The 25574-nt window shown below is 45.5% G+C and overlaps 2 protein-coding genes and 1 long non-coding RNA gene across 6 annotated transcripts; 2 read left to right on the plus strand and 1 right to left on the minus strand.

Annotated features, from left to right (window-relative positions):
• Positions 1-4: 4 nt before the first annotated feature.
• LOC132445584 (uncharacterized) lies at positions 5-1272 on the plus strand. Its single transcript, XR_009522651.1, has 2 exons — positions 5-331; positions 927-1272. It is a non-coding gene; the product is annotated as an uncharacterized LOC132445584 (long non-coding RNA).
• A 53-nt stretch (positions 1273-1325) lies between these two features.
• crfb1 (cytokine receptor family member b1) lies at positions 1326-6223 on the minus strand. The gene is made up of 7 exons (XM_060035661.1): positions 5955-6223; positions 5546-5666; positions 4165-4334; positions 3831-3991; positions 3334-3493; positions 3106-3236; positions 1326-2204 (listed from the first exon to the last, which is right to left on the minus strand). Exons 1-7 carry the CDS (start codon positions 6007-6009, stop codon positions 1332-1334), a joined length of 1671 nt encoding a protein of 556 aa, XP_059891644.1. The 5' UTR covers positions 6010-6223; the 3' UTR covers positions 1326-1331.
• Positions 6224-8482: 2259 nt separating this feature from the next.
• LOC132445582 (solute carrier family 35 member F5-like) lies at positions 8483-24180 on the plus strand. Of its 4 annotated transcripts, none has more exons than XM_060035662.1 (15): positions 8483-8647; positions 9647-9791; positions 10250-10399; positions 10883-10945; positions 11045-11132; positions 11670-11863; positions 12321-12402; positions 12790-12877; positions 13853-13917; positions 14352-14456; positions 14989-15178; positions 15486-15576; positions 16011-16165; positions 18696-18822; positions 22375-24180. In XM_060035662.1, the coding sequence occupies exons 1-14, from the start codon at positions 8640-8642 to the stop codon at positions 18781-18783; spliced, it is 1512 nt and encodes a 503-aa protein (XP_059891645.1). In that variant the 5' UTR covers positions 8483-8639; the 3' UTR covers positions 18784-18822; positions 22375-24180. The 4 variants fall into 4 exon arrangements, with proteins under 4 accessions (XP_059891645.1, XP_059891647.1, XP_059891646.1 ...); XM_060035664.1 differs by having other exon boundaries at positions 15019-15178; XM_060035663.1 differs by having other exon boundaries at positions 9650-9791.
• Positions 24181-25574: the final 1394 nt, after the last annotated feature.

The following is a 25574-nucleotide window of genomic DNA, read 5'->3' on the forward strand; positions in this document are numbered from 1 at the left end:
TTTCTCTATATTTTCTTGAATGCCAGTGACAAGCAAAGATAAATATAATTACATTTTATTATTTTTTGTTTAATCTATGTTTTTGATATTCAAACGGTTCTAGGTGGTGTTGCTGGATAGTGTTCAGTGTTTTGATTGGGTGCTCAGGAGTGGGCGGGCCTTGGGTGGGTGAGATGGGGTCAGGCAGAGAGAAAGCACGAAAGTGCTATTACGAATAACAATTATTACCAATAATAACAAATCATTTGTTTTCATGATTTTATAAAACCTTAACCAAAACATGTTCTAACACTTGTAAACATGCTGAATATGACAACTTCCATCTTATAATGTGACATGTGGTGGATAGGGTTTACCTGTGGTCCATAGTGTTTAAATGTGGTCCATAGTGTTTAAATGTGGGCGATAGTGTTTAAATGTGGGCGATAGTGTTTAAATGTGGTCGATAGGGTTTACGTGTGGTCCATAGTGTTTAAATGTGGGTGATAGTGTTTAAATGTGGGTGATAGTGTTTAAATGTGGGCGATAGTGTTTACATGTGGTCGATAGGGTTTACATGTGGTCCATAGTGTTTAAATATGGTCGATAGTGTTTAAATGTTCTTTTCCCTCACTCTCCACCTCATCCCTAACTCTCCACCTCAAGCTGGTGTGTAGTGAGCGTTCTGGCACCGATTGGCTGCCGTGCATCACCCAAGTGGGTGCTACATATTGGTGGTGGTTAGTGAGGTCCCCCCTTCACTTTAGGCGTCTTTGAGTGTTATTAATTATTATTATTATTCATGTTTAACCTCTGTTTTCCTTTTATTCCTAGTCTGTTTTACATAGTTTTGAATGATGACTATATGTTCTGTAAGGTGACCTTGGGTGTCTTGAAAGGCGCCTCTAAATTAAATGTATTATTATTATTATTATTATTATTATAAGAGAAGCCACATTATAGTTCATGCTGCTTCCAGTTGGACGCACTAGAAAGGTATTTTTGTTGCCTTTTCGCCTATACTATAGGCACACTTATAATTGATTTAAGTAACCTGATTCATCCACAATTCCGGCCATCAAGCCAACAACCAAGTTCCCCTGTCTATGAACTTAGTAATATACATGTGACAATAGTGACATCCTCTTTTTGTTTTCAGACTTTATCCATGATTGACATCATTTATTCAAATCATTGGTCAGCATTTAACACAAGGGCATACCCGCTCGCACACACACACACACACACACACACACACACACACACACACACACACACACACACACACACACACACACACACACACACACACACACACACACACACACACACACACACACACACACACCAAATTAACGCCCCATGTATCCAGAGGAGTATTCCTCTTCTGGCTCCTCCTCCTCTTCCATCTCGCCACCATAAGAGATGAGGTCACTACAGGATGTGCCCTCTCTGCTTTGCTCTGTCTCTCCTCTGTGTGGCTGCTCTGAGCCCAGGATGGACAGCAGCACTTCTTCAGTGTCTGAAGGCGTACGACTCTGTGCTGAGAGTCTGCCTGGCGTTCCGTGTGGCTCTGGCTCATGTCGAGGCCGTAGAGCGACACGTGGAGCGTCATCCAACTCAGTCTCATGGTCAGTAGCCTCTTTGAACCCACCAAAGATCGCTGAGCACAGATTGATGTTCCCAGAGTTGTCCTCCTTGAGAAGAGTCAGTGAGAACAGATTTACATCACCACCACCCTCCTCCTCCTCCTCCTCCTCCTCCTCCTCCTCCTCCTCCTCCTCCTCTTTCCACCTCTCATCCACAGACGGCGCCTCCTTACTCCACTCCCCCTGGCTCATGGCCCCACCCTGAATCCCATGCAGGTCCTTGTCAAGCGTAACGGGCCCCTGAACACTGTGGCCCCTGATATCTGGCTGACGATGGGACCCCGGCAAAGGCCACTCCACCGCCATCAACCCGCTGCACACTGTCGGGCAGGCCCTGCCGCAAGAGCTCCCAGGGGAATCCCCAGGTGCATCCGAGGAGTCGGAATCCAAGGAGAGATCTGCAGCTCTGTTAAAGTACATGTGTTCCCCTTTGTCGGCATCTTCTTCGTCCTCTTCTTCGTCGTCATCGTCGTCCTGCAGCCCAGTCCCGTCGTGTTTGGCCGCCTTGGGGCTGAAGTACACCGGGTCAGGGATGGTCCTCTCTGGCGTGACCAGGTAGACATGGCTGAGCACCATCTGAACATCCAGACAGAGGGGAGACTGAGGCAATGGGACCAATGATAATAACCCTAATGGTATACAGGGACAGGTCATTAAGGAGCAGGTAGGGGCTAGACAGTGACTACAGAGACAGGTCATTGAGGAGCAGGTAGGGGCTAGACAGTGACTACAGAGACCGGTCATTAAGGAGCAGGTAGGGGTTGGACAGTGACTACAGAGACCGGTCATTAAGGAGCAGGTAGGGGCTAGACAGTGACTACAGAGACCGGTCATTAAGGAGCAGGTAGGGGTTGGACAGTGACTACAGAGACCGGTCATTAAGGAGCAGGGGTTAGACAGTGACTACAGAGACCGGTCATTAAGGAGCAGGGGTTAGACAGTGACTACAGAGACCGGTCATTAAGGAGCAGGGGTTAGACAGTGACTACAGAGACCGGTCATTAAAAGGCACCCAGTGCAACTTTCGAGGCTTAAAAATAAACATTCAATTTCTAGTCTTTTTTACACATAGTAAGTTTCAATAACTCCATACCATTACATACCGACATTCAAGCAGCAAAGATGAGACGTCGTTGTGTGGTGAGAACTGATAGAAAATCGATAACAACAACAATGCCGCCATTTTCTTTATTTTTTGTAACCTACAATAAATAAAGCAGGCTTCCAGTCAATGGAAAAATGGCTTCTCCCCACCGGCGATTGTTGTTGTTTACGATTTTCTATCAGTTCTCACCACACAACGACGTCTCATCTTTGCTCCTTGAATGTCGATATGTAATGGTATGGAGTTATTGAAACTTACTACGTGTAAAAAATACTAGAAATTGAATGTTTATTTTTCATTGAATGTTTACATAAAGTTGCACTGGGTGCCTTTAAGGAGCAGGGGTTGGACAGTGTTAATAGCATTTCTTACCAGCAGTACGGCGGGCACATGGGCCTTGATTCCACACAGGTAGCCAGTATAGTGCAGCCCAACAAGGAGCGCCACCGTGCCCACCACCACCAGGACGAGGAGCGGGACGGCGATCCCTAGAACCCTAGGGCCTGCAGTACACACGCTCTATCATGACACAGTACACAGTGGAAGATACTCTTATGATGATCACTCAGAACCGTCCTTTAAGGACCGTCGGCAACTTACCCATGCTGGGTTCCGGGTCGCTGGTTGATGCATACACACACCTGGAGGGCCAGGTATTTGGATTGGTGCGGATCCTAAGGTGGACTCTCACGCAGTAATTCATGCCGGCTTCCAGGTTTCCCAGGACCATGCTGGAATTGGTCATGTCCATGGAAGAGGTCTTCAAAACAAAGCAATGAACGACTACATTTGGTTTCTGCATGCAACCAATTCAAACAAGGTACAAGTAAACACATTTGCAAGTTATACACTTAACGACTAGTCGTTTTTGTTTTTTCGTTTGCACAGCAGAAGTACAAAGAAAGAAAAGGGCTTTCCTAAAAACCACTGATGAAGGCGAGATGAAGGAAAAGAGGCCAGCGGCTTACACAAGCCTCTCTTCTCATCCATAAGCAAAAGAAAAGTAAGGAAATAAAGACAAAACGGTCAGATAGAGCAAAGGAAATCCAGTGTGACGGGATGAGAGGATTATATGGGTTAGAAGGTGGAATAAGTACCCTGTGGTCTCCAGCTTTCTGCCAGGTGATCGTAACTTTGGCATCGTAGAACTTGAGGATGTCTTCTATTTTGGCGGACTGGTGGGCCTTGGGAAGGGAGATGTTGAGCTCCAGGCGGTGATCCCCTCCCACCAGGCTGAGCCATGGAGGATCTATACGAGCTGGAAAGATGAACTTGATTAAGATATGTATATGTACCTAAAAAACGATTATTTGACTTTGTATAAAAGCGTCGGCTTACTGGCCAAATAGCAATGGCACATAGGAACACAACATACTTTAACATTTGCCAATACACAGACCCTGAAACATCATCCAACACGGCTTGACGTACTGTCAAGGAAAGCGTTGAACTCTAAGGCCTTGGACTCCAGCGATTCCAGGGAGTGGTTGGAGTGGTTGTAGACAGCCATGACGGAGATCTTGTATTTCGGATAATTCTTCAGCTTCAGAACACCGCTGGTCTTCTTGAAAACCTTTGGCTTTGGACGTCTACGGGAAATCCTGTCTCACGTTGAAAAACAACAAGATGCATCCTTAGATATCAGTGTTTGGATCCATTGGCAATATAACTTAAGGTTATAAGTTCTTGAGGTAATCAGATGCATAACACAATATGAATGAAAAACGACAAGTTGTAAATTGTCAAAGATTCAATTAAAGGGGAGTGATCTGGAGCAGTCCATAGCAAACCTATAAGCATCTTTGAACAAGATACCCAATCCCTTACATTCATCTGCATCTATAGGATAAAGAGACTCCTTGTTGACGCATGTATGATGCATGAATGACGTATCTACGGTTTGATTAAAGTATGAATGGTCAAAGTAAAGTATTTAAAATAACCCCTACAATTATAATATTTTCACAAAATGAATATGCTCACAGTAATCTCCTCACACTTTGAGCCTGGTTTATAAGAAATGGTATGGTCGATTTTTTCTTGAAGAAACATGCACACCATATTTTTTTTCTTTAAATCACAGAATGTATCCTGCAGTCAAACGTGCCACCATCCGGCCACAAGAACATAGCCTACAGAGACAGACGCGTTTAAACCATGAAGTGAAAGATCAACAAAATAGTTGTAATAAAATACACACATGGAATTTCCCATGCCAGGTAGGCTGCTATTACTTATGTGACATTCAAACCAGTTCCTATTCAAACATGAAACAAAACATTTTAACAAAGAAATTGAATGAATATGGGAATTAAATTAAAGTACAAAACAAAACACCAAAGTCAATTGTGTTAACAGAGTAGGGTACAAATAAAGTACCCCACTTTATCTTTTCTCCGAAGAGAGACTGCCAAGCTCTGACCACGGGTGAAGTGAAGAAGTAGAAATAGGAAGTGGGCATATTTGAACACTTTACACTTACACTTTACACTTCACTACGCCTCATTACTAATTATTACTTATTAGCACTGGCTTAGTTTCTCTGACTATTACTTAATTTATTATATTTTATATTTACTTATTTATATTTTTGCTTACCTTATTTACTTTATCTTGTATTTTTGAGACTGTTGAGGGACCGAGCCTAAGTAACATTTTTACTCTTATTGTACTTGTACAATAAGATGTAATAAAAGTAACTGATTCTGATTATACAGTACCTGGTGTACACTCTAGTATCTTAGGAAGTAGGCCCTGTACTGAACCTGATAAACACTTTGTAGTATTTTAGGAAGTGGGCCCTGTAGTTTACCTGGAGTACACTCTGTAGTATGTCCCCGGGGGGGTCCCCGGCCCGGGGGCCCATGTCAGCTCATGCCGGAAGTTTCTAGAGTCCATGGAGACATTGATCGGAGCCGGGAGAGTGTCCAGCGCTGATGACAACAGGCACATGGACATGTTATTAGGACCAATGACAACAGGCACATTGACATGTTATTAGGACCAATGACAACAGGCACATGGACATGTTATTAGGACCAATGACAACAGGCACATGGACATGTTATTAGGACCAATGACAACAGGCACATGGACATGTTATTAGGACCAATGACAACAGACACATGGACATGTCATTGGGACCTTCATTAACCCGAACAAATATAGCGATCGATCTGTGCAATTCAAGTGTACTGCGGTTTTAATCATGTTGAACTTACCACCCGTATGGCTACATTGCATCATCAGAAACAGCACAGGGAGGAGATACTCCATATCAGATCACTTGCTTAGGGTTCGTTGAGGCCATCGCCCTTTTCGCTGTCCTCCACAGCCGCCTCCCTCTAAGGTTTGAATACAGAGGCACATTCGTCTTGAGAACCCCACACACTCTTCAGATCCTGAAAAACAAAGTAGCCAGACTCCGACCAGTCATTAACAGAGCAGTGGATGTTTCCAGACGTCACCCGGTGGTTTCCGGGCAGTCACGTGACTTTTGGACCTTTGGCAGCTGTAAACAGTGGTGACGTAGGTTGTAGTCGGAGCGGGTGATCAGCCAATCTCTGCTCCCTATCAAATCTGCGCACGCTGTACCCATACGCTACCAAACACATATAAGGTAGCATTTACCCTATCAGAAGATGCTACATTGGTAGCTTATTTGATCTGTAGATCCATTGCATCTATCAGACGATGCTCCCACAACAGAATCACGTTATTTTACACGACGACTCACTCCATGTACAGTACACTGTAGAGAGGGACCGTATTTGGATACTGTATTATAATGTCTTTATTTGAGACTTCACTTCCACCTACTGTAAGCATGCGCATGCTCAGTAACACTAGGGAGCACGATTTGAGAGATAGATTGGCAGAACACCGGATCGCAGAGAGCCTCCTACATGCTGTCTCCTGTCTCCTACCGGCTGTCCCCTGTCTCATACAGGCTGTCTTCTACAGGCTGTCTCCTGTCTCATACAGGCTGTCCCCTTACAGGCTGTCTCCTGCCTCCTACAGGCTGTCTCCTACCGGCTGTCCCTTGTCTCATACAGGCTGTCTTCTACAGGCTGTCCCCTGTCTCCTACAGGCTGTCTTCTACAGGCTGTCTCCTACATGCTGTCTCCTGTTTCCTACATGCTGTTTCCTTCAGGCTGTCTCCTTCAGGCTGTCTCCTACATGCTCTCTCCTACATGCTGTCTCCTGTCTCCTACAGGCTGTCTCATACAGGCGGTCTCCTGTCTCTAACAGGCTGTCTCCTGTCTCTTATAGGCTGTCTCCTACAAGCTGTCTCCTACAGGCTGTCTCCTGTCTCTTACAGGCTGTTTCCTTACAGGATGTCTCCTACAGGCTGTCCCCATACAGGCTGTCTCTTGCAGGCTGTTTCCTTACAGGATGTCTCCTACAGGCTGTCTCATACAGACTGTCTCCTGTCTCCTACATGCTGTCTCCTACAGGCTGTCTCCTGTCTCTTACAGGCTGTTTCCTTACAGGCTGTCTCCTGTCTCTTACAGGCTGTTTCCTTACAGGCTGTCTCCTTACAGTCTCTGCAGCATTAACAGTCAAATACTCGTCTGACCCCATTTGTTTAGTTGAAAGGCTTTTTGGCAGAAGATAAGGAAAGACCAAAACGAGTTAGACTCATGCTTAGGATGAGGTTGCCAGAACAGCGCTCCCCTTCCCATCATGGTTGGCGTGGACCACTTAACGGCCACGTGCAATTACTGGACTGGTATCACATTTTGTTGACACGCCCACCCTGAACTAAACGCGTCTCTAGATGTACAGCCTCATGGACTAAAGGCTTCAGGCTCTAGATGTACAGCCTCATGGACTAAAGGCTTCAGGCTCTAGATGTACCGCCTCATGGACTAAAGGCTTCAGGCTCTAGATGTACCGCCTCATGGACTAAAGGCTTCAGGCTCTAGATGGAACAGCTTCATGGACTAAAGGCTTCAGTCTGTAGATGTACAGCCTCATGGATTAAAAGCTTCAGTCTGTAGATGGTACAGTCTCTAGATGTAAAACCTCATGAACTAAAGGCTTCAGTCTCTAGATGTATAGCCTCATAGACTAAAGGCATTTGTCTCTAGATGTGTACAGCCTATGATTTATTTTGGGGCAATTTACAATATAGCACACAAGAAACAGTAATTCAATGCATAGCCTGTCATTAACAAATCCAACAATAACATAACGTTACTGCCCTCATCTGCCTCTGCATGTCTTGGCTTTAGGGTATTGGTGACTAACTTCTAGTGTTAAAGCAATCTTTGGTGATACCGCCTTCTAGTGGAAAAGTGTGTGCATTGGTTGGTTTGGTATTTCACTAATTTTTAAATAAATGTTTTTTATCACATTACTTCAACCGACCAGACATGGACAATTTTCTTTGTTTATTTGTTTATTTACTAAATTGAATTGATTGATGTGCATATCCATACATGCACGTATATTGTTTTTAATATAGGCCTATATATATATTTTAATTAACTTAAGTTTCTATTACATTTTTAAGATACAGTCCTCATGTCCCACAGTCCTAACACCCACATTTCCCGTCCAACTGGAGTGATCAGGTTCGATACTTAATACTTTTTATGGTATTTAAAGGAAAGCTGAGTTTGCATGAATTAACTGTATTCATATCTTGAAAGAGTGTCCCTCTCTTGTTCGAGGATAACTACATATCCCAGAATGCCGTTCTTCAACTAAGTGTTGTCACCTGATAACTACATATCCCGGAATGCCTTGTTTCAGTTAAGTGATGTCACCTGATTGATGTGCTAATGTTTACTATCAGTCGAGGGGCGACAATTCCGTCTTAATAATTGCGGCTAGATTAATCAATGGGTAAATAAATCCAGAAGATAGAAAACAAAGCATACGATAGGATCTATCTACAGATGCTCAGGTAAATGTCTACTTGATCACGGATCGATGTTGGCCATTAGCATGTAGCTATCGTCCAGTAGAAACACTCGCAGCGTTATGCTGTTTAAACATTGTTTTGAGCTGGTTGGCTGCATGCATTTAGTTTAGTGCGTTTCCTTGTCCAAATGTTATTATCACAACGTACTTTCAGCATCACAGTTGAATCAGACAGGCAGTGACATAACTATACAGTGTGTGTGTGTGTGTGTGTGTGTGTGTGTGTGTGTGTCTGTGTTAGCCTCTGCTTGAATTAAACATGACAACAGGTCACTTTATTGGTGCTGTTTTACCATCACTATGTCATTACAGGTGACTCTTTACCATCTATGCATACATTTTCAGTTACAAAAATGACCAGAAGTAATTTTCACATGGTAGACATATCTTTTAACATTATCATGTAGAACCACTTTCATGTGTGCGTTTTTGCAACACACAATCATTGCAGAAACCAGCAGACTACTGTACATAGGTGGCTTCTGGTTTACATGTCAGCATGCAGCCAGATGAGGGGAGGGATTGATGACCGAATATGTTCTCTTGTATCCTTCTGTGGTCCTCTGTGAGGCCTGACAGATATCCCCAAAAAGTATCCTCTCTAACTGATTGACAGGTACTGTCATAATAATATCATGATCGTAATAATAAGGATCATGCTCCTCTATCAGACTTGGGTATTGTACTACTTAAACATACTTTTCCATGTTGCTGAATTAAACATTACTTTGAGAACATAAACCTTCCTTCAAACTGGTACCAGGCCATGGTGGGGTTGGATAGATGCATGCTTTATACATAAGCAGACAATGGCAAAAAAGTCATATTGTTGCTTTGTTTACTCAATACTCACTAACATGAACGCCCCAAAAAATAGCCCAAAGAACAGACAATCAGACATGAAGCTATTATGTGTCTGAGAGTTGCCAGCCTGTTAATATGAGCATGCATTTCATACGTGTGTGTGTGTGTGTGTGTGTAGCAGGGTCCAGATGGTGTGGGTGTTCATCATGAACCGGATGGGCTCTCAGAGCGCCTCGGCAGCCCAGCGAAGACGCATGGCCCTGGGAGTGGCCATCCTCCTGTTGGTGGATGTCATTTGGGTGGCCTCCTCCGAGCTGACCTCAGTAAGGCCCAACACACCCCCAAACACACACCCCCAAACACACACTCCCAAACACACGCTCCCATTACCAAAAGTTGCAGATCCCCCTGGTGCAAATCAAATGTTAATTGTCAATTTAGGAATCCAAGGCACTTATTGCAAGCCTCAGCAAAATAATCAGATACAAAATCATTGATTGTATGATCATGGGAGTCTTTATCACACTCGTGCGCTTAAAAATAGTAATTAGCATTGTGTAGCTTCTAATCCTAGCTATCTTGGTTGTGTACGGGGAAAGGGTTAACCTAGCAATTGTTAGTGCTTGGCACTTGTTTATATGACCATCTTTACTGTACCGACAGCGATATATATTGTTGTTTCTTTTTCTACCAATCTACCAAGCTTCTTCAGAGAAACAGTGGGTATGACTTAAAGGTTGATGGCTACCTGGTGACAGCTGTTCTCTTCTCCTGCTCTCAGTATATCTTCAGGCGGCAGGAGTACAACAAGCCCTTCTTCAGCACGTTCACCAAGACGTCCATGTTCGTGCTCTACCTGCTGGGCTTCCTGCTGTGGAGGCCGTGGAGGCAGCAGTGCACCAGCTCACTGCAGCGACCTCACACTGCGTTTGTGAGTAGTCATGCACACCACTCGCCACAGGGGAGCGCTGCTGCACTGTGCCGAGTAAAAGGAAAAGCCACACAGGGCAAATGAAAGGTTTTAATGTTCTTCATTTGGTATTTATCATACTTGATATTCAAAGAAGGATGCGATACGTGGCAGCATTGGGAAGGGATACATCCAATGAGATTGGGAGGTGAGGTGGATCATTTTAATAAATGTGCAGGAGGAACCAAAAGGCCCGGAGTGGGGTTGTTGAGTGGTGCTCAATGTTAACAACATAAAGACAATGAAATTAGAGGTGAAGATGACGCTGTAGTGGTCCAGAAATAAACGTCGGATTTGCTCCTTGGAAGGAAGGTTAATTTGTCTGTCAGTGCTTTGAAGTGTCATGTTGGGACAATACAGGATTATTAGTGTATGAGAAGTGTCCTCAGTTCACCTTCCTCCCACACAAGAAGCTGACATTGCTCAATGTTTGTGTGTCCACAGTTTGCCGATGCCGAGGCATACTTTGCGGCGTGCACCGCTGAAAGCACCATGACCCACTCCCTGGTGAGACAGTCAGACATGGACCCCCCCCCCCTCAGTGGTCAGACGCAGCACCGCTGCCTCACCCTAGACCTCTTCCTCTCACGCTTCTCTTTTGTTTAGAGCGAGCCGCTCTACGTTCCTGTAAGGTTCCAGGAGAGGCCCCTGGAGTCGTCCTCCTCAGCCTCCTGTAACGGTCTGGACCAGTCTGGTGAGTACCTGATGTAGTCATACGTAGGGTCGGCCCGGGAGGCAGAGCGGGTTGGCTGGTAGCCGGAGGTTGCTAGTTCGATCCCCGGCTCCTCCTAGATGAGTGTGGAGGTGTCCCTGAGCATGACGCCTCACCCTGACTGCTCCTGACGAGCTGGCTGTCGCCCTGCGGGGTTGACTCCGTCGTCGGTGTGAATGTGTATGAACCGTCGCTTTGGATAAAAGTGGCTGCAAAATGCCCTAAATGTGATGCAAATGTATAAGGTGAAGCAATATATATCTCCCTAACCCAGTTTCTACATTTTGGAGAATACATTGTACATCGAAGAGCTACAAACAATGTTTGTCTACTGTAATATTTGTGTAACAAGCATAACATTTGTAGAACACAGCAGATTTGGGTAAAACGGTGCTATGCACTGTGCGCCAGTGATCTCTTCTTGGCCGTTAATACCCATGAGTCCTATTCAACTGTGTGAAAACAAGGTCTCTCCCCTTATGAACGACGGGCACTGAAGGCCTTAATCCTTCCTTCCAGCGGCCACTAGAAAGCAGCGGGTGCGTTTCAGTAACGTCATGGAGGTCCGTCAGCTGCCCTCCACCCAGGCCCTGGAGGCCAAGCTGTCCCGTATGTCCTACCCCGCCGCCAAGGACCACGAGAACATGCTCCGCTCGGTGGGCAAGCTGACGGTCCCCGATGTGGCCAAGATCAGCTTCTTCTTCTGCTTCGTGGTAGGGGCCGGGGGGGGGGGGGGGGGGGGGTGGGGGGCATGGGCCCTCTGATAGGCCTTGACTGGAGTCTGCTTTCGGGGGCTAGGATAAACAGTTTCATATTCTATCCACACCTTCTTTTTCTGAGAGGACTTTTCTTGGATCTGGGAAGTGGTTCAAAAAACTTGATTATAAACAATTCAGAAAATTCAGGTTGATCTAAAAGAGAATCTGGATGCATTGCAGCACAGACACTATAGGACAGAAAATAGGATTCCACAGGATTGTTCTTTACGGGAGCTCTAAATGGTCATCACGGTATACTTTGAGGGATTTTTCGTTGAATTTGTCTGGGAGACGTGAGTGAAATAGTAACACTGATTGGTTTTCAGCATTGGCATAGCCCTCAGAATGTGTATTTGGTGAGCGGTGTGCAGCAGCAGACGCTGTGCTCATTCCTGTCTGTGTTCTGCATCAGTGGTTCCTGGCTAACCTGTCGTACCAGGAGGCGCTGTCAGACACCCAGGTGGCCATCGTCAACATCCTGTCCTCCACCTCAGGTCAGTCTGCCCGGGGACCTTCGAACCCCTCGACCGCAAAGGAGGAAGAACTAGCTGGGCATATATTTAACGCAATGGGAAAACTGCAGTTTCCTTCATGTGTTTCATGTAATGCTTGTGAAGATATGGATATGGTAGACACAAGGGAAGTATAACGGGATACAATTTTTTGGGATTAAAAAGGATCACACAGAACCGGAACTGTCGACTAAAAAGTATGAAATATGCCAACTTTGTCGGCATATTGGCAAAACTCATTTACCCTTCCTCAGGTACGGTGTGTATGGGGACAACCTCAGTGTAATTCAGAGTTACCCTCTACTTCTGAGCTGTAAATGAAGAGCTGGTATCTGCACTCCTGTCCTAAATACTGCTGTTCTCCTCCAGGTCTGTTTACGCTGATCCTGGCCGCAATTTTCCCCAGTAACAGCAGCGACCGCTTCACCCTGTCCAAACTGTTAGCCGTGGCCCTGAGGTACCAGCCTTTACATACTCTATAATGACATGATGATTCAGGTTCTACTCTATAATGACATGAGGATTCAGGTTCTACTCTATAATGACATGAGGATTCAGGTTCTACTCTATAATGACATGAGGATTCAGGTTCTACTCTATAATGACATGAGGATTCAGGTTCTACTCTATAATGACATGAGGATTCAGGATCTACTCTATAATGACATGAGGATTCAGGTTCTACTCTATAATGACATGAGGATTCAGGATCTACTCTATAATGACATGAGGATTCAGGTTCTACTCTATAATGACATGAGGATTCAGGTTCTACTCTATAGTGACATGAGGATTAAGGTTCTACTCTATAATGACATGAGGATTCAGGATCTACTCTATCATAACATGAGGATTCAGGTTCTACTCTATAAAGACATGAGGATTCAGGTTCTACTCTATAATGACATGAGGATTCAGGTTCTACTCTATAATGACATGAGGATTCAGGTTCTACTCTATAATGACATGAGGATTCAGGTTCTACTCTATAATGACATGAGGATTAAGGTTCTACTCTATAATGACATGAGGATTCAGGATCTACTCTATAATAACATGAGGATTCAGGTTCTACTCTATAATGACATGAGGATTCAGGTTCTACTCTATAATGACATGAGGATTCAGGTTCTACTCTATAATGACATGAGGATTCAGGATCTACTCTGGGGATTCAGGTTTTACATACCCGCTTCAACTGGCTTTGTTCCTATCTGTCTGAATGGGGGTAAAAATAGCATTATTTATATATTTTCTAGATTCCATTTTGTCCTATGAACCTAGAAAATGAAGTGTATAGTAAATGTGTCTTAAACAAATTGTCAATCAAAGATTGAATCTTTTTAAAGTCAAATTGTCAAGTTGTCTTTTCTATGTCTCTAAGTTGGTTGAGTGTTCAGTAATGGTGTGGTGAACATCCCTCTCTGTCTAGCATGGGGGGAGTGGCCCTGGTCAGCCTCTCCAGCATGGACATCCCCGACGGGAACGGCATCATAGGTAACCATGGAGACAGCACCCGATTGCACAGATCCAGAATCGTAAACCTAAACATGTTCTCTACGCCTGCACCAGGGCCTCCAGGGAAACAATCACTAGAAAAGCACTGTTAGCCTCTCATCTTCACATCTTGTGTTCTTTCATCCATTGGCTTTGGTCCAGCCAGGTGTGTGTGTGTGTGTGTGTGTGTGTGTGTGTGTGTGTGTGTGTGTGTGTGTGTGTGTGTGTGTGTGTGTGTGTGTGTGTGTGTGTGTGTGTGTGTGTGTGTGTGTGTGTGTGTGTGTGTGTGTGTGTGTGTCTGTCGATTGCCAGAGTGAACTTGCAATCGATAATTGCAAGTTTAATTCTTAACGCATCTGTTACTATTCAATGTGTGTTTATGCTGGGTGTGCACACCATTTGTGTTAACAGCAGCGTGTGTGCGCTCTCTGCAGGGTCTCTGTGGTCGCTGGCCGGGGCCGCCCTCTACGCGGTGTACATCGTGATGATTAAGAGGAGGGTGGACCGAGAGGACAAGCTGGACATCCCCATGTTCTTCGGTAGGTCGGTTCATCCAGCCGGAGATCCCTGCTGCTAAGCAGGCTGCTGTCATGTAACAGGGCAGAACCCTGCTCTGTCATTGGTTTAAGGCCAGGGTGGACATGCTAACATTACAACGTCTCCACATTAAAAGCCCCCCCTGTATTGATTGAGTTGTTCCGTCTAGGGTTTGTAGGTCTGTTGGCCCAAGTTCCTCCATGCTACACAATAAAAGCCCCAATATATTATCTCTAATACGGTTTGTAGGACTGTTGGCCCAACTTCCTCAAAGCTACACATTAAAGGCCCCCCTGTATTGTCTCTCCTAGGGGTTGTGTGTCTGTTGGCCCAACATCCTCTTTGCTACATATTAAAAGCCCCCATCTATTGTTTCTGATCGGGTCTGAAGGTCTGTATGTCCCACATTACCAGCACCCGTTTCAATGCATTTGATTAGTCTTTTAGCACTGCGACCGCCATAGGTTGCGTGTCAGCAGTTTGTGTTACGTTGTGTTGTTGGTTTTGTGTTGTGCTGTCGTGCTCCCTGGCCAGTTGTAACCCCAATGACCCATCGCTCCCCAGGGTTCGTGGGTCTGTTCAACCTGCTGCTGCTGTGGCCTGGCTTCCTGGTGCTGCACTACACGGGCTTTGAGTCCTTCGAGCTGCCCAGCCAGCTGGTGTGGACCTACATCCTGATCAACGGCCTCATCGGGACCGTCCTGTCCGAGTTCCTCTGGCTGTGGTACGAGCAGGGGTCACATGGTCACATGCAGACTCAAATCGGGGTTGTTTTGCCATGCCTGTTTTCTGCCATGGTATTAGCCTCAAAATGAACATTTCTTGTGATGAATATTCATACAATATTTACTGCTTAACTTCCAACACATTTCAATATTTAGGATCACATTTTTATTCTCAAACATAAGATTTAAGGATTGCCCAGCAGATTTTAAGGTATATATTAATATTGGGCGATAGTGACTATTCTATTCATGATATACTCTGGATTCCCTTATTGGTGGTTGACGCTGTGCTGTTGGTCCAATCAGGGGCTGTTTCCTCACCTCATCACTAGTGGGGACCCTGGCTCTGAGCCTCACCATCCCGCTGTCCATCCTGGCTGACATCTGCATGCAGAAGGTGATCTTCTACTACACCGCTGTACATCTCAATGCTGACTCTACAGATAACACCCGGGTTGACTTAGATTTTGTTCATCGGGTCCTGGGTCATTGAAGACACTCAAGCCAGGCAGGATTATCTGTGAGTGTGAATCCAAGGGGTTCTGGGGCTCTAAGGTAAATACAGCAGGGCGCTCTAGATGCATTACCGTCTCTCATGGGGAAACATCTCGCCAGAGAAAAGTAAAGGCAAACTATAAGAGCAGTTTAGGGGATCATCACATCGTTCAGAAAGGTTCTTGGAGAGAGGAAAACCTCTCCATGGTTCAGGGGTCGACTCCCAGCCAGAAGGTTTAGAGTTCAAACCCTAACCCAGTCTCTCCAATGTCCCCACTGAGTAACGTTGGATACAAGGCTCTTCTAAACGCCCCGTTCCTCCCCCTCCCCCAACAGGTGCGGTTCTCCTGGCTGTTCTTCATGGGGGCTGTCCCCGTGTTCCTCTCCTTCTTCATCGCCACCCTGCTGTGCCACTACAACAACTGGGACCCCGTCATGGTGGGTCTGAGGAGGCTGTTCGCCTTCATCTGCCGCAAGCCCCGGATCCACAGGTATGGACACCGCTAGACCTCACAACCGCCAGACCTCCCAACCGCTACCGACACAACCGCTAGACCTCCCAACCGCTACCGACATAACCGCTACCGACACAACCGCTAGACCTCACAACCGCTAGACCTCCCAACCGCTAGACCTCACAACCGCCAGACCTCCCAACCGCTACCGACACAACCGCTAGACCTCCCAACCGCTACCGACATAACCGCTACCGACACAACCGCTAGACCTCACAACCGCTAGACCTCCCAACCGCTAGACCTCCCAACCACTAGACCTCCCAACCGCTAGACCTCCCAACCGCTAGACCTCCCAACCGCTAGACCTCCCAACCGCTAGACCTCCCAACCGCTAGACCTCCCAACCGCTAGACCTCCCAACCGCTAGACCTCCCAACCGCTACCAACACACCCGCTGGTCCTCCAACCGCTAGACCTCCAACCGCTAGACCTCCCAACCGCTACCGACACAACCGCTAGACCTCACAACCGCTAGACCTCACAACCGCTAGACCTCACAACCGCTAGACCTCACAACCGCAAGACCTACCAACCGCTAGACCTCCAAACCGCTAGACCTCACAACCGCTAGACCTCACAACCGATACCGACACAACCACTACACATCACAACCACTACACATCACGTCAGCTACACATCACAACCGCTAGACAACATCGTAACCGTTAAAGCTGCGGCATGTAGAATCTAGTAACATCTAGTGTAACGGACTTGACAGAAATGGGATATAATATTCATTAGGTTGTTTTAATTAGTGTATAATCCCATTAAATAAGAATAGGTGTGTTTGTCTACGTAGGTAGCGGGTCCTCTTCCACAGAGGCCGCCATGTTGCACCGCCATGTTTGTACAGTAGAACACACAAACGACTCTAGAGAAAATACGTTTTTTATTCAATATCTAAGTAAACTGTAGGCGAAGCCCCTGGTTCAGCTTGAATTCGAGCACTATGAGATATAAAGATATTAGTTTTGGGCTAAGTGTTTTTGGAACGTAGCCCCGTTGTGTATGGGCTTCATAAGGAGCGATGTGAATTGGGCTTATTAGTTATTAGTCAGAGAAGCTCAACCCCCTCTGATTCTGCCATAAACATCAACCACGGCCAAAATGAGCTCTGTACATCCACACACCCCTCGCACACACCTCTCACACCACGCCACCGGTTGAACTAATCACTTTCCTACTTGTTAGATGTAACCTACAGTTTTACATTTACAGATTAAATAACTCAATTAAATTTGTAAATCCATCAAGTAATCTCACAGGCCAGTACAGGCCACTGTAACTCCTCCTCCTGTTGTTGGCAGGGGAGATGTTAGGAGATGTTATGACCACTAGAGGTAATTTCTACTCCCCACACCTTTTCGACACCTTGACTGTTGGACATTGCGCCGTCCAACATCGTAATGGTGGATATCGGAATATTGCGATCATGTTAACCGCTGGATATGGTAACGCTCCGACATCTTAACCACCAACATCAGAGCGGTAACGCCAGCGCCATATCAGTGATGCTACGTCTTCTTAAAGATCCCATATCATGCTTTTTTTTTTTTTTTTTTTTTGGGGTACTACTAGAATAGGGTTATATGTGTGTGTGTGTGTGTGTGTTAGAAATACCCCTTATTATTCTCACACTGTTCATTTACGCAAAACCAATTTCAGTGTCTTTCAAAAACTGATTTTTATCATGTTGCTTTGGCCCCCCTTAGAAGTCTTGCCTCCGAGGCTCCGGTTCCCTTTGTCGAATGTCTATGGGAAATAACACCATGATCGTACATAACAAACTCTGTAGACGGCGAGAAGTAAAAGCTGCGTCACGTTTTGAACGACACACCTTTTCCATCTAGTTCCGACTGGGTTTTTGGATTGTCGGTGCCGTTAAAGTAGTCAACAATTATTAATGGCACCGACATCAAAAAACCCAGTGGAAGAAGTTAAACATTGCTGGTGGCCAATGGCTAACAGCGTCTGAAGGTTTGTGTACCTCTGCTTTCTACTGTCTGGTACTGCGGGCCGAGGAATTGACACCGCAGGCCACAGCGCATATAGAAGACATGCAAATTATGCATTACCTTTCACATTAGGGCGGCATGATTAGTTGATTATCGACTGTATGTGGTAGAGGAACGGCCGTTTGTTTTTAAATGGTTTGCATAGCCAGCATAACGACACATTGAATAGTAAAAGATTGGTTAAGAATTTAGGGTTCACTCCATGATTTACTCTTGCAATGGATCGACACACGCACACACGCACACACACACACACACACACACACACACCGATGTCCTCAATTGACATTGTACCAAGGACAATAGGTTTCATTTAAGGCTTATGGCCTTCATTATTTGGTCCTGTTATCAGACGTCTTGCTTGACTGCCCGCCCTCTTAAAGGCAGCTCTGCACACACTCTGTGGACGTATGCTACCTTCCCAGAAACGGATGATTACTGTAACGATTGTTGTCAAGACGGCGTGCGTGACGATAACCCTTTCTCAGGTTACCTGGAGACAGTGAGCAGTGTGAGAGCCTCATTCCACTGCACACTGTCGGCCACGACCACGAGGACAGCGACGGCTTCTCCTGACCAATCAGAACGTCAACAAGTGGCCTGAACTCACTATCGGTAGGTATTCATTTTGTACTGCTGAGTGTGTGGAAGAGAGGGTCGAAAAGGGAGATCAAAACTGTTTTCAGTACAACCAGGCTTTTGTTGGCCAGATCAAAGTTCTGCGACCAGTCTGCTTAACGACTGGTGACCGCTTGCACAAGAATCACAAGATACCGTCGAACCCTGAGTGCTGGAAGGAGCAGCGATGGGAAGCAGTCTGTGACTGTCTAACGGCCACACAGACTGGGGGGCTTTCGCTGTCCTGAAGCCTCATCAAAAAACAGAATAACAAACCTCGGGCTGCAGTTCACCTGGAGAGAGACTAATGAATGAGAACGCTGCTGAGGAACTAGATATCACCACGGTGATGTTGCCACTACGTTGGGCTAATGCCCCCTTTTAAACCAAGTACCGTTACTTACTGTAGTATGCCCCAAACGAGTTACTGTAGTACCCCATGTTGTCAGGGTTGGGGTCCATTTTCTGCCATTTCTGCCGTTGGTCTTTCCCGAGACCAAAGACCATATTTGGAAGGAATTGTCAGCTTTTAGGTTGCATGCTTTGATAATTAGATACTTTAAAGCAGTGTGAGCCGTCTGCTCACTGCTCCCCCCCATCCAGCCTGTTCAACTGCCACTCCAGGTGAAGCTCATTGTCAACACACTTTTCTGCTTCTCTTGTCCTGTTCATGAATGTGTGGCCTTCATTTCTCCATCAGTTATTTCATTTGAAATATTACTTGAAATACAAGAAAGTTGCGCTTTCCTTTTAGTTCGGCGCTCTAATGACTAAATGAGCTTTGGGGCCGCATTGCGTTCCGGGAGCCTGTTCTCAATGTGGTACAGCATAGTGCTAATACTACTACTGAACTGTTCTCAATGTGGTACAGCGTAGTGCTAATACTACTACTGAACTGTTCTCAATGTGGTACAGCGTAGTGCTAGTACTACTACTGAACTGTTCTCAATGTGGTACAGCGTAGTGCTAATACTACTACTGAACTGTTCTCAATGTGGTACAGCATAGTGCTAATACTACTACTGAACTGTTCTCAATGTGGTACAGCATAGTGCTAATACTACTACTGAACTGTTCTCAATGTGGTACAGCTGCAGCATAATGCTAATACTACTACTGAACTGTTCTCAATGTGGTACAGCATAGTGCTAATACTACTACTGAACTGTTCTCAATGTGGTACAGCGTAGTGCTAATACTACTACTGAACTGTTCTCAATGTGGTACAGCTGCAGCATAATGCTAATACTACTACTGAACTGTTCTCAATGTGGTACAGCATAGTGCTAATACTACTACTGAACTGTTCTGAATGTGGTACAGCGTAGTGCTAATACTACTACTGAACTGTTCTCAATGTGGTACAGCTGCAGCATAATGCTAATACTACTGAACTGTTCTCAGTGTGGTACAGCATAGTGCTAATACTACTACTGAACTGTTCTCAGTGTGGTACAGCATAGTGCTAATACTACTACTGAACTGTTCTCAATGTGGTACAGCATAGTGCTAGTACTACTACTGAACTGTTCTCAATGTGGTACAGCGTAGTGCTAATACTACTACTGAACTGTTCTCAATGTGGTACAGCTGCAGCATAATGCTAATACTACTACTGAACTGTTCTCAATTTGGTACAACATAGTGCTAGTACTACTACTGAACTGAAGAGTAGCATTCTGTGGGAAACGGTCCTGCACTTAGCTTCGTATAGCGCGCTTCATTGTTCCTCAGACCGCTAGCTACGGAGGCTGTGTACATGCAGATTAACCGATTGACCGTCATGGGTAACCGGTTAAAAGTATTCTGGGCGGTTAGCCGGTTAACGTTAACCGTTGACATCGCTACACGTGTTTGATGCGGTCCGGGCGTGATAAGGAGGTGCATCGTACCGGGTTGTTACCATCCCTGGTAAGCCTGGCTTGACGGACCCGACAGACCTGTCACTCACTCACTCAAACACTCCCGCCGCCCTATCCACACCCCCCGTTCCCTCCCTCCCGGCCTGTGGTTCCTCAACTCGACCCTCCCCACTTGCTCCTGCCCTCCCACCGATCAGCCAATGAGCCGGCTGTTCTCCTGTGTACTCCAGCGAGAGTTGTTAAGGCAGAACCATCCCCTGGTCCGAAACGGAGTCCGCTACATCCTCAGACGGTCGCTACGACCCACCGGATGTTGTCGTCCGCAGACACGCCCACATTGTATCGTTCCGAGGAGCGGCGGTGATCCGGTGTCCCCGGGAGCATCAGATAGCCCATAGCCCACGGCCTTTAAGCCTGCTCTACGCTAATCGAACCAAGTGCTATTGCCGCTGATACCATCAGCTGGCTGTAATGAGGCTTAGCAGTCATCATTGTTTTAGTTTGTAATGTTGAGTGCCCAGGCTCCGGCAGGCTTCACAGCCAATCATCACCTGGCTGCCGTTTCCAAACTGTTGATTGGATGATTCAAAGTGAATTAAAGGTTACTTTGTCCCACTATGTCCATATGGGGACCAGAGTCAGTGCTGGAGGTCTCTGCTGAGCTGGTCTGCTAGCTTCACCGGCTCCTACTCCCTCTCTAATCAATGGATGATAAGTAAACAATGATTTTTTTTGTTCGTTAGGGTCAAATATAATATCACTTATTCAAAAATGAGTCTAAAAACAGGGATTAGGGCCACGTCACCGCGGTAACCATCACAGCCATAGCAACCCCTTCAACAGGAGCACCATCAGTCACGAGGAGCAGGGCATGTGATTACAATGAGGTTGAGGTTGAGGGGGCCTCTATTGGGGAGGGGGCGAGGACTGTCGGGGGTGCACACTAAAGCTGAAATGTGTCACAACCTTACAAAGATGACCTTTCTTTTAGAGAAATACCATAAGTATGCTAGTCTTATGAGGTGGACCATTACAGTTAGAACAAAATCTTGATTTTACAAAGGGTGCCTTTCTTTAGATACAATATACCAATCAGTCCTAATAGTAGTGGCAGGATAATAGGAAATCAGAATAATCGTGACCCTGAGATCCGTCAGACATTGTCCGTCAAACCCCAGTCTAGAGACATTGTGTTGAGAAGGAGCCTCCCGCCTCAAACCCCTCTGTTTGGGGGTGGATCTCAACCCGATGTCTCTAGACTGGGGGTTGAACTACAGTCTCTGGCCTAAACACACACATCTGTCCTGTGTCTCCAGGCCCGGGACTCGGAGACACAGGACAGGACCGCACCACATAAAGGCTTCACACGCGATCCGTGGAGGAGATCCTGGGGCTGGGGGTGAAGTCCCCTTGTGTGTCACTGTGTGTGTTTGTTTAATCGGTCTAATCCCACTTCCTGACGCGCGGCGGAGCAGGAAGGGAGGAAGGGAGGCTGTTCCCCTCGGGGAGGGAGAGTTATGAGTTTATCTGCTTCCAATGGAGTTTATAAGGATTGTGGGGAAATCGTTTGCACTTGTGTTTACGTTGGGGCTCGTTTGTTTTGGTGTTCTTTAATCCTTTCTCCTTATCCTGCTTTGTGTGTGGCTGGGTTTGTGTGACTGGTTTTGTATGGCTGGTTTTCTCTCAGGTGGGTGAACTGGGAGCTTGATACGAGGACAATCTGGGAGTTCTGGAACAGAGAGACATTGAAGAACCGTAGTGCCTTTATTTATTCTCTGCAGTGTTGGGATGCCTCCATTTTTTTTTGTACGACGGACTCGTACTCTGGTTGCTCGTGGCTTCCTCATCAAACCCCCGGTCCTGGACTCCATTACCAGTCATGTGACCACATGTCTCAGGACAGGTTCCCAGGGAGGATTACACTACAGGTGGGCGGGGCTTCCCTCTAGGACCCCAGCTATTGGTCCGGTCTCTCATCGTGGGGTCAGAGTGCTCCGATTGGTGCAGAGGTCTGGCTTTTTTCAGTGGCTCATATGCCCATGGAACCTGTCAGTCTTTTTCTTTTATCTCATGTCAGTTGGAAAAACACTTAAAAACTTGGTGGAAATGGAAGAAAATCTTTTCCCCAAACTTTATTATTGCCAAGGTAGTGGCAGATGAAGAACACTAATGTACGAACACGTCATTTGACGTCATTTGAGCCGTCTGCCTGTAAAGTAAGCAAGAGGCTTACTCAACAGCTAACAGCTATTGCTCAATTTATTAAATCACCAGAGAGAAACAGCAGGCTGTTCATGTGGCCTCAGTCACTTCCTCTATTGTAAAAACACATTTAATGTCACATTTTGACATTAAAGGCTTGCATTTTTACTCGTTCCAAATATGGTCTTTCCTTTCTTCTCTAGGTAAGGGTTAGTGCACTTTTTTAGATGCAGATAATTTTTCTACCTTTTGAGGTTTTCTACACTGATGGTCTCGCTGGGTCCTGTTCGCTGTCTGTTTATGTTGAAGGAGATTTCTGTGATCGGTTCCCAGTTGACGAGGTTAAAAGTGTGTCAGTCTGAAGACAACATTCTAATATCTGTTTGGTTTTGTATTTTAAATCTGGGGTAAGGCTTGGTTTGTTCTGGAAAATACTTGGGTCTCACTGGTTGTATGGCCAGGTAAAATACACATGTTATACAAAATGCAGACCTTTGTGTTGGGAAAGACACTAGATCTGTAATACATAATACTCTAAATGTCCTTGTGTGTGCTGTTCTACACCAGTCTGAGCGAGCTGGGATGAAGAAAAGCTGTGATGGGCGGACTCATCATATGGTTTAACGTATGCAGCCTTCATAAAATGTTTATTTATCAGTTCAAAAGTAAGAGAAAAGACTTTTGAGAGAAGTACGTCTAGTTTCTGAATGTCTGATGACCACTAATGTTATGTGCTCTGTTGGTTTTCTATCACGGTTGATATTTCATGTATTTTGTGCAAAAATTGGGCACATTTCCTGATCAGAGAATAAAAAATTGATTTTCTTACGGTGGCCATATTTCCTAGGCTTTGTGTGAGATTTTTTTAAAAACGGTTGCTCTATCGACTTATTATGGTGGTTCTTCTTTTAAATATATGTTATTGATTATATGTATTTTATTCTTTTTCATATAATCATTTATTTGTACTTTCTTTGATTAGCCTTATCAAGTCATCTGGCAAACAATCCAACTAATTGATCATTGTTATGCCACTATCGCTGTTAAAACGTCTCCCATGTTTATGGGTTGTTTTCAGTACGCTCGTGGTGTCTTTATGAGCGGTGTCAGGCAGGAGGAAGTAATGTGGCCAGTGTAAACTCTGTAGTAAGAGTGCTCTGTACCACCAGTGGGAATTCAAAATAAGATATCCAACTGCCTTTCAATGTTAGTATTCAATCCGATTGTTTTGTTCTCAATCAATCAAAGGGGACGTCTGTGTTTCAGAAAATGAAGAAACAACTATGAAAAATCGCTGGTTATTGACGTATGAAAATGTGAAACATGAAAATCTGAATGTTTTTATTAGTCTTTGGGTCCGATGTATGATTTTAACATGACTTTTACTTTCTCAGGTACTGTATGGTGGATGTTATTACCACGTTTTTATTCCCTAGTTATTATGTATGTAGCCGTTTCCAGAAGCTGAAGTTGAGGCGGTGGCGGTTATGAATCGACACTCTCCTGACCTTTCTTTGAAAACAAGCTGTTTTCATACTTCAATGACAATATTAAAAATAATGCTTTTTCATGTCTTTCAACGGTTTCACTCTTCTCTTACATTTCTGAGACATAAGGTATCTTAAGGTAACATGGATGTCCACTATGGAAGGTACTCTCCAGTGAGACTTTATCAACCAAAAGAGGGAAAGTGAAATGAGGAACTGGTATTCTTAAAGGTCCCATGGCATGCTACTTTATGGAGGCTTTAATATAGATATTAGTGCAGGTACTTCAGGGAGTCAAAGCCAAAGTTCCTTTCCCCCAATTCCTTCTCAACCATGGCTGAGATAACCCCCACTACGAGTCTCGTAGGAATACCAGAGACGAGCGTCCGACGTGTTATGCACCATAACACCAACAGCAGAACGGTTATCCAAATAGCAAGGAAGTGTACAACACTTGCGTTACAGTCCTGGAGCTCTATATCTAAATAATATCATATAATACACATATCTATATCATATAGTACATATTATCACGGCCAAAAGCTGCGTGCGCCTCCAGAAGATATTATGAATCTCAAATGACTTCGTCGGGTTCTCCGACGTCTCTGGTTCTTCCACTTCCACATCAATCTGAAGTAGACTGAACCGCGCGCTGCCAGCTGCCGGCTGCCTGCTGCCGGGTGGTGGTTCTTCGTGGCGGTGATGCCTTGCGGCAGTGGGTGGCGGGCAGCATGCCGCAGTTCAAGTACTTCTGGGAGTCAAAGCCAAAGTTCCTTTCCCCCAATACCTTCTCAACCATGGCTGAGGTAACCCCAACTACAGTCTCGTTGTGGAAATACCAGAGACGTCAAAGAGACGGTTATCCAAATAACAAAGAAGTGTACATCACTTGCTTTACAGTGTGTGTAATCACACACACACATTCTCTGGCCAATTCCCTGGCCGGGCAAGGCAGAGAAAGGGGAGGTAACTTGGCTCCTTATGACGACATATGGGGCCACATTCCAAATCAGCGCGCCTGAGCTTCCGTTTTTTCAAAGGCGAGCAGGATACCTAGTGCTCGTTTTACACCAAACACAAGTTTTAGCCACTGGGGGACGATAGGCAGGCTAGGGGAACTCCTATTAATGTTAGAAAACCTAAAAAAGTTAGGTTTTTATGCCATGGGACCTTTAAAACAGCTAAGGATGCGCTTGAC

The sequence above is a fragment of the Gadus macrocephalus genome, chromosome 17 (genome assembly GCF_031168955.1).
Source record: "Gadus macrocephalus chromosome 17, ASM3116895v1".
Classification (NCBI taxonomy): domain Eukaryota; kingdom Metazoa; phylum Chordata; class Actinopteri; order Gadiformes; family Gadidae; genus Gadus; species Gadus macrocephalus.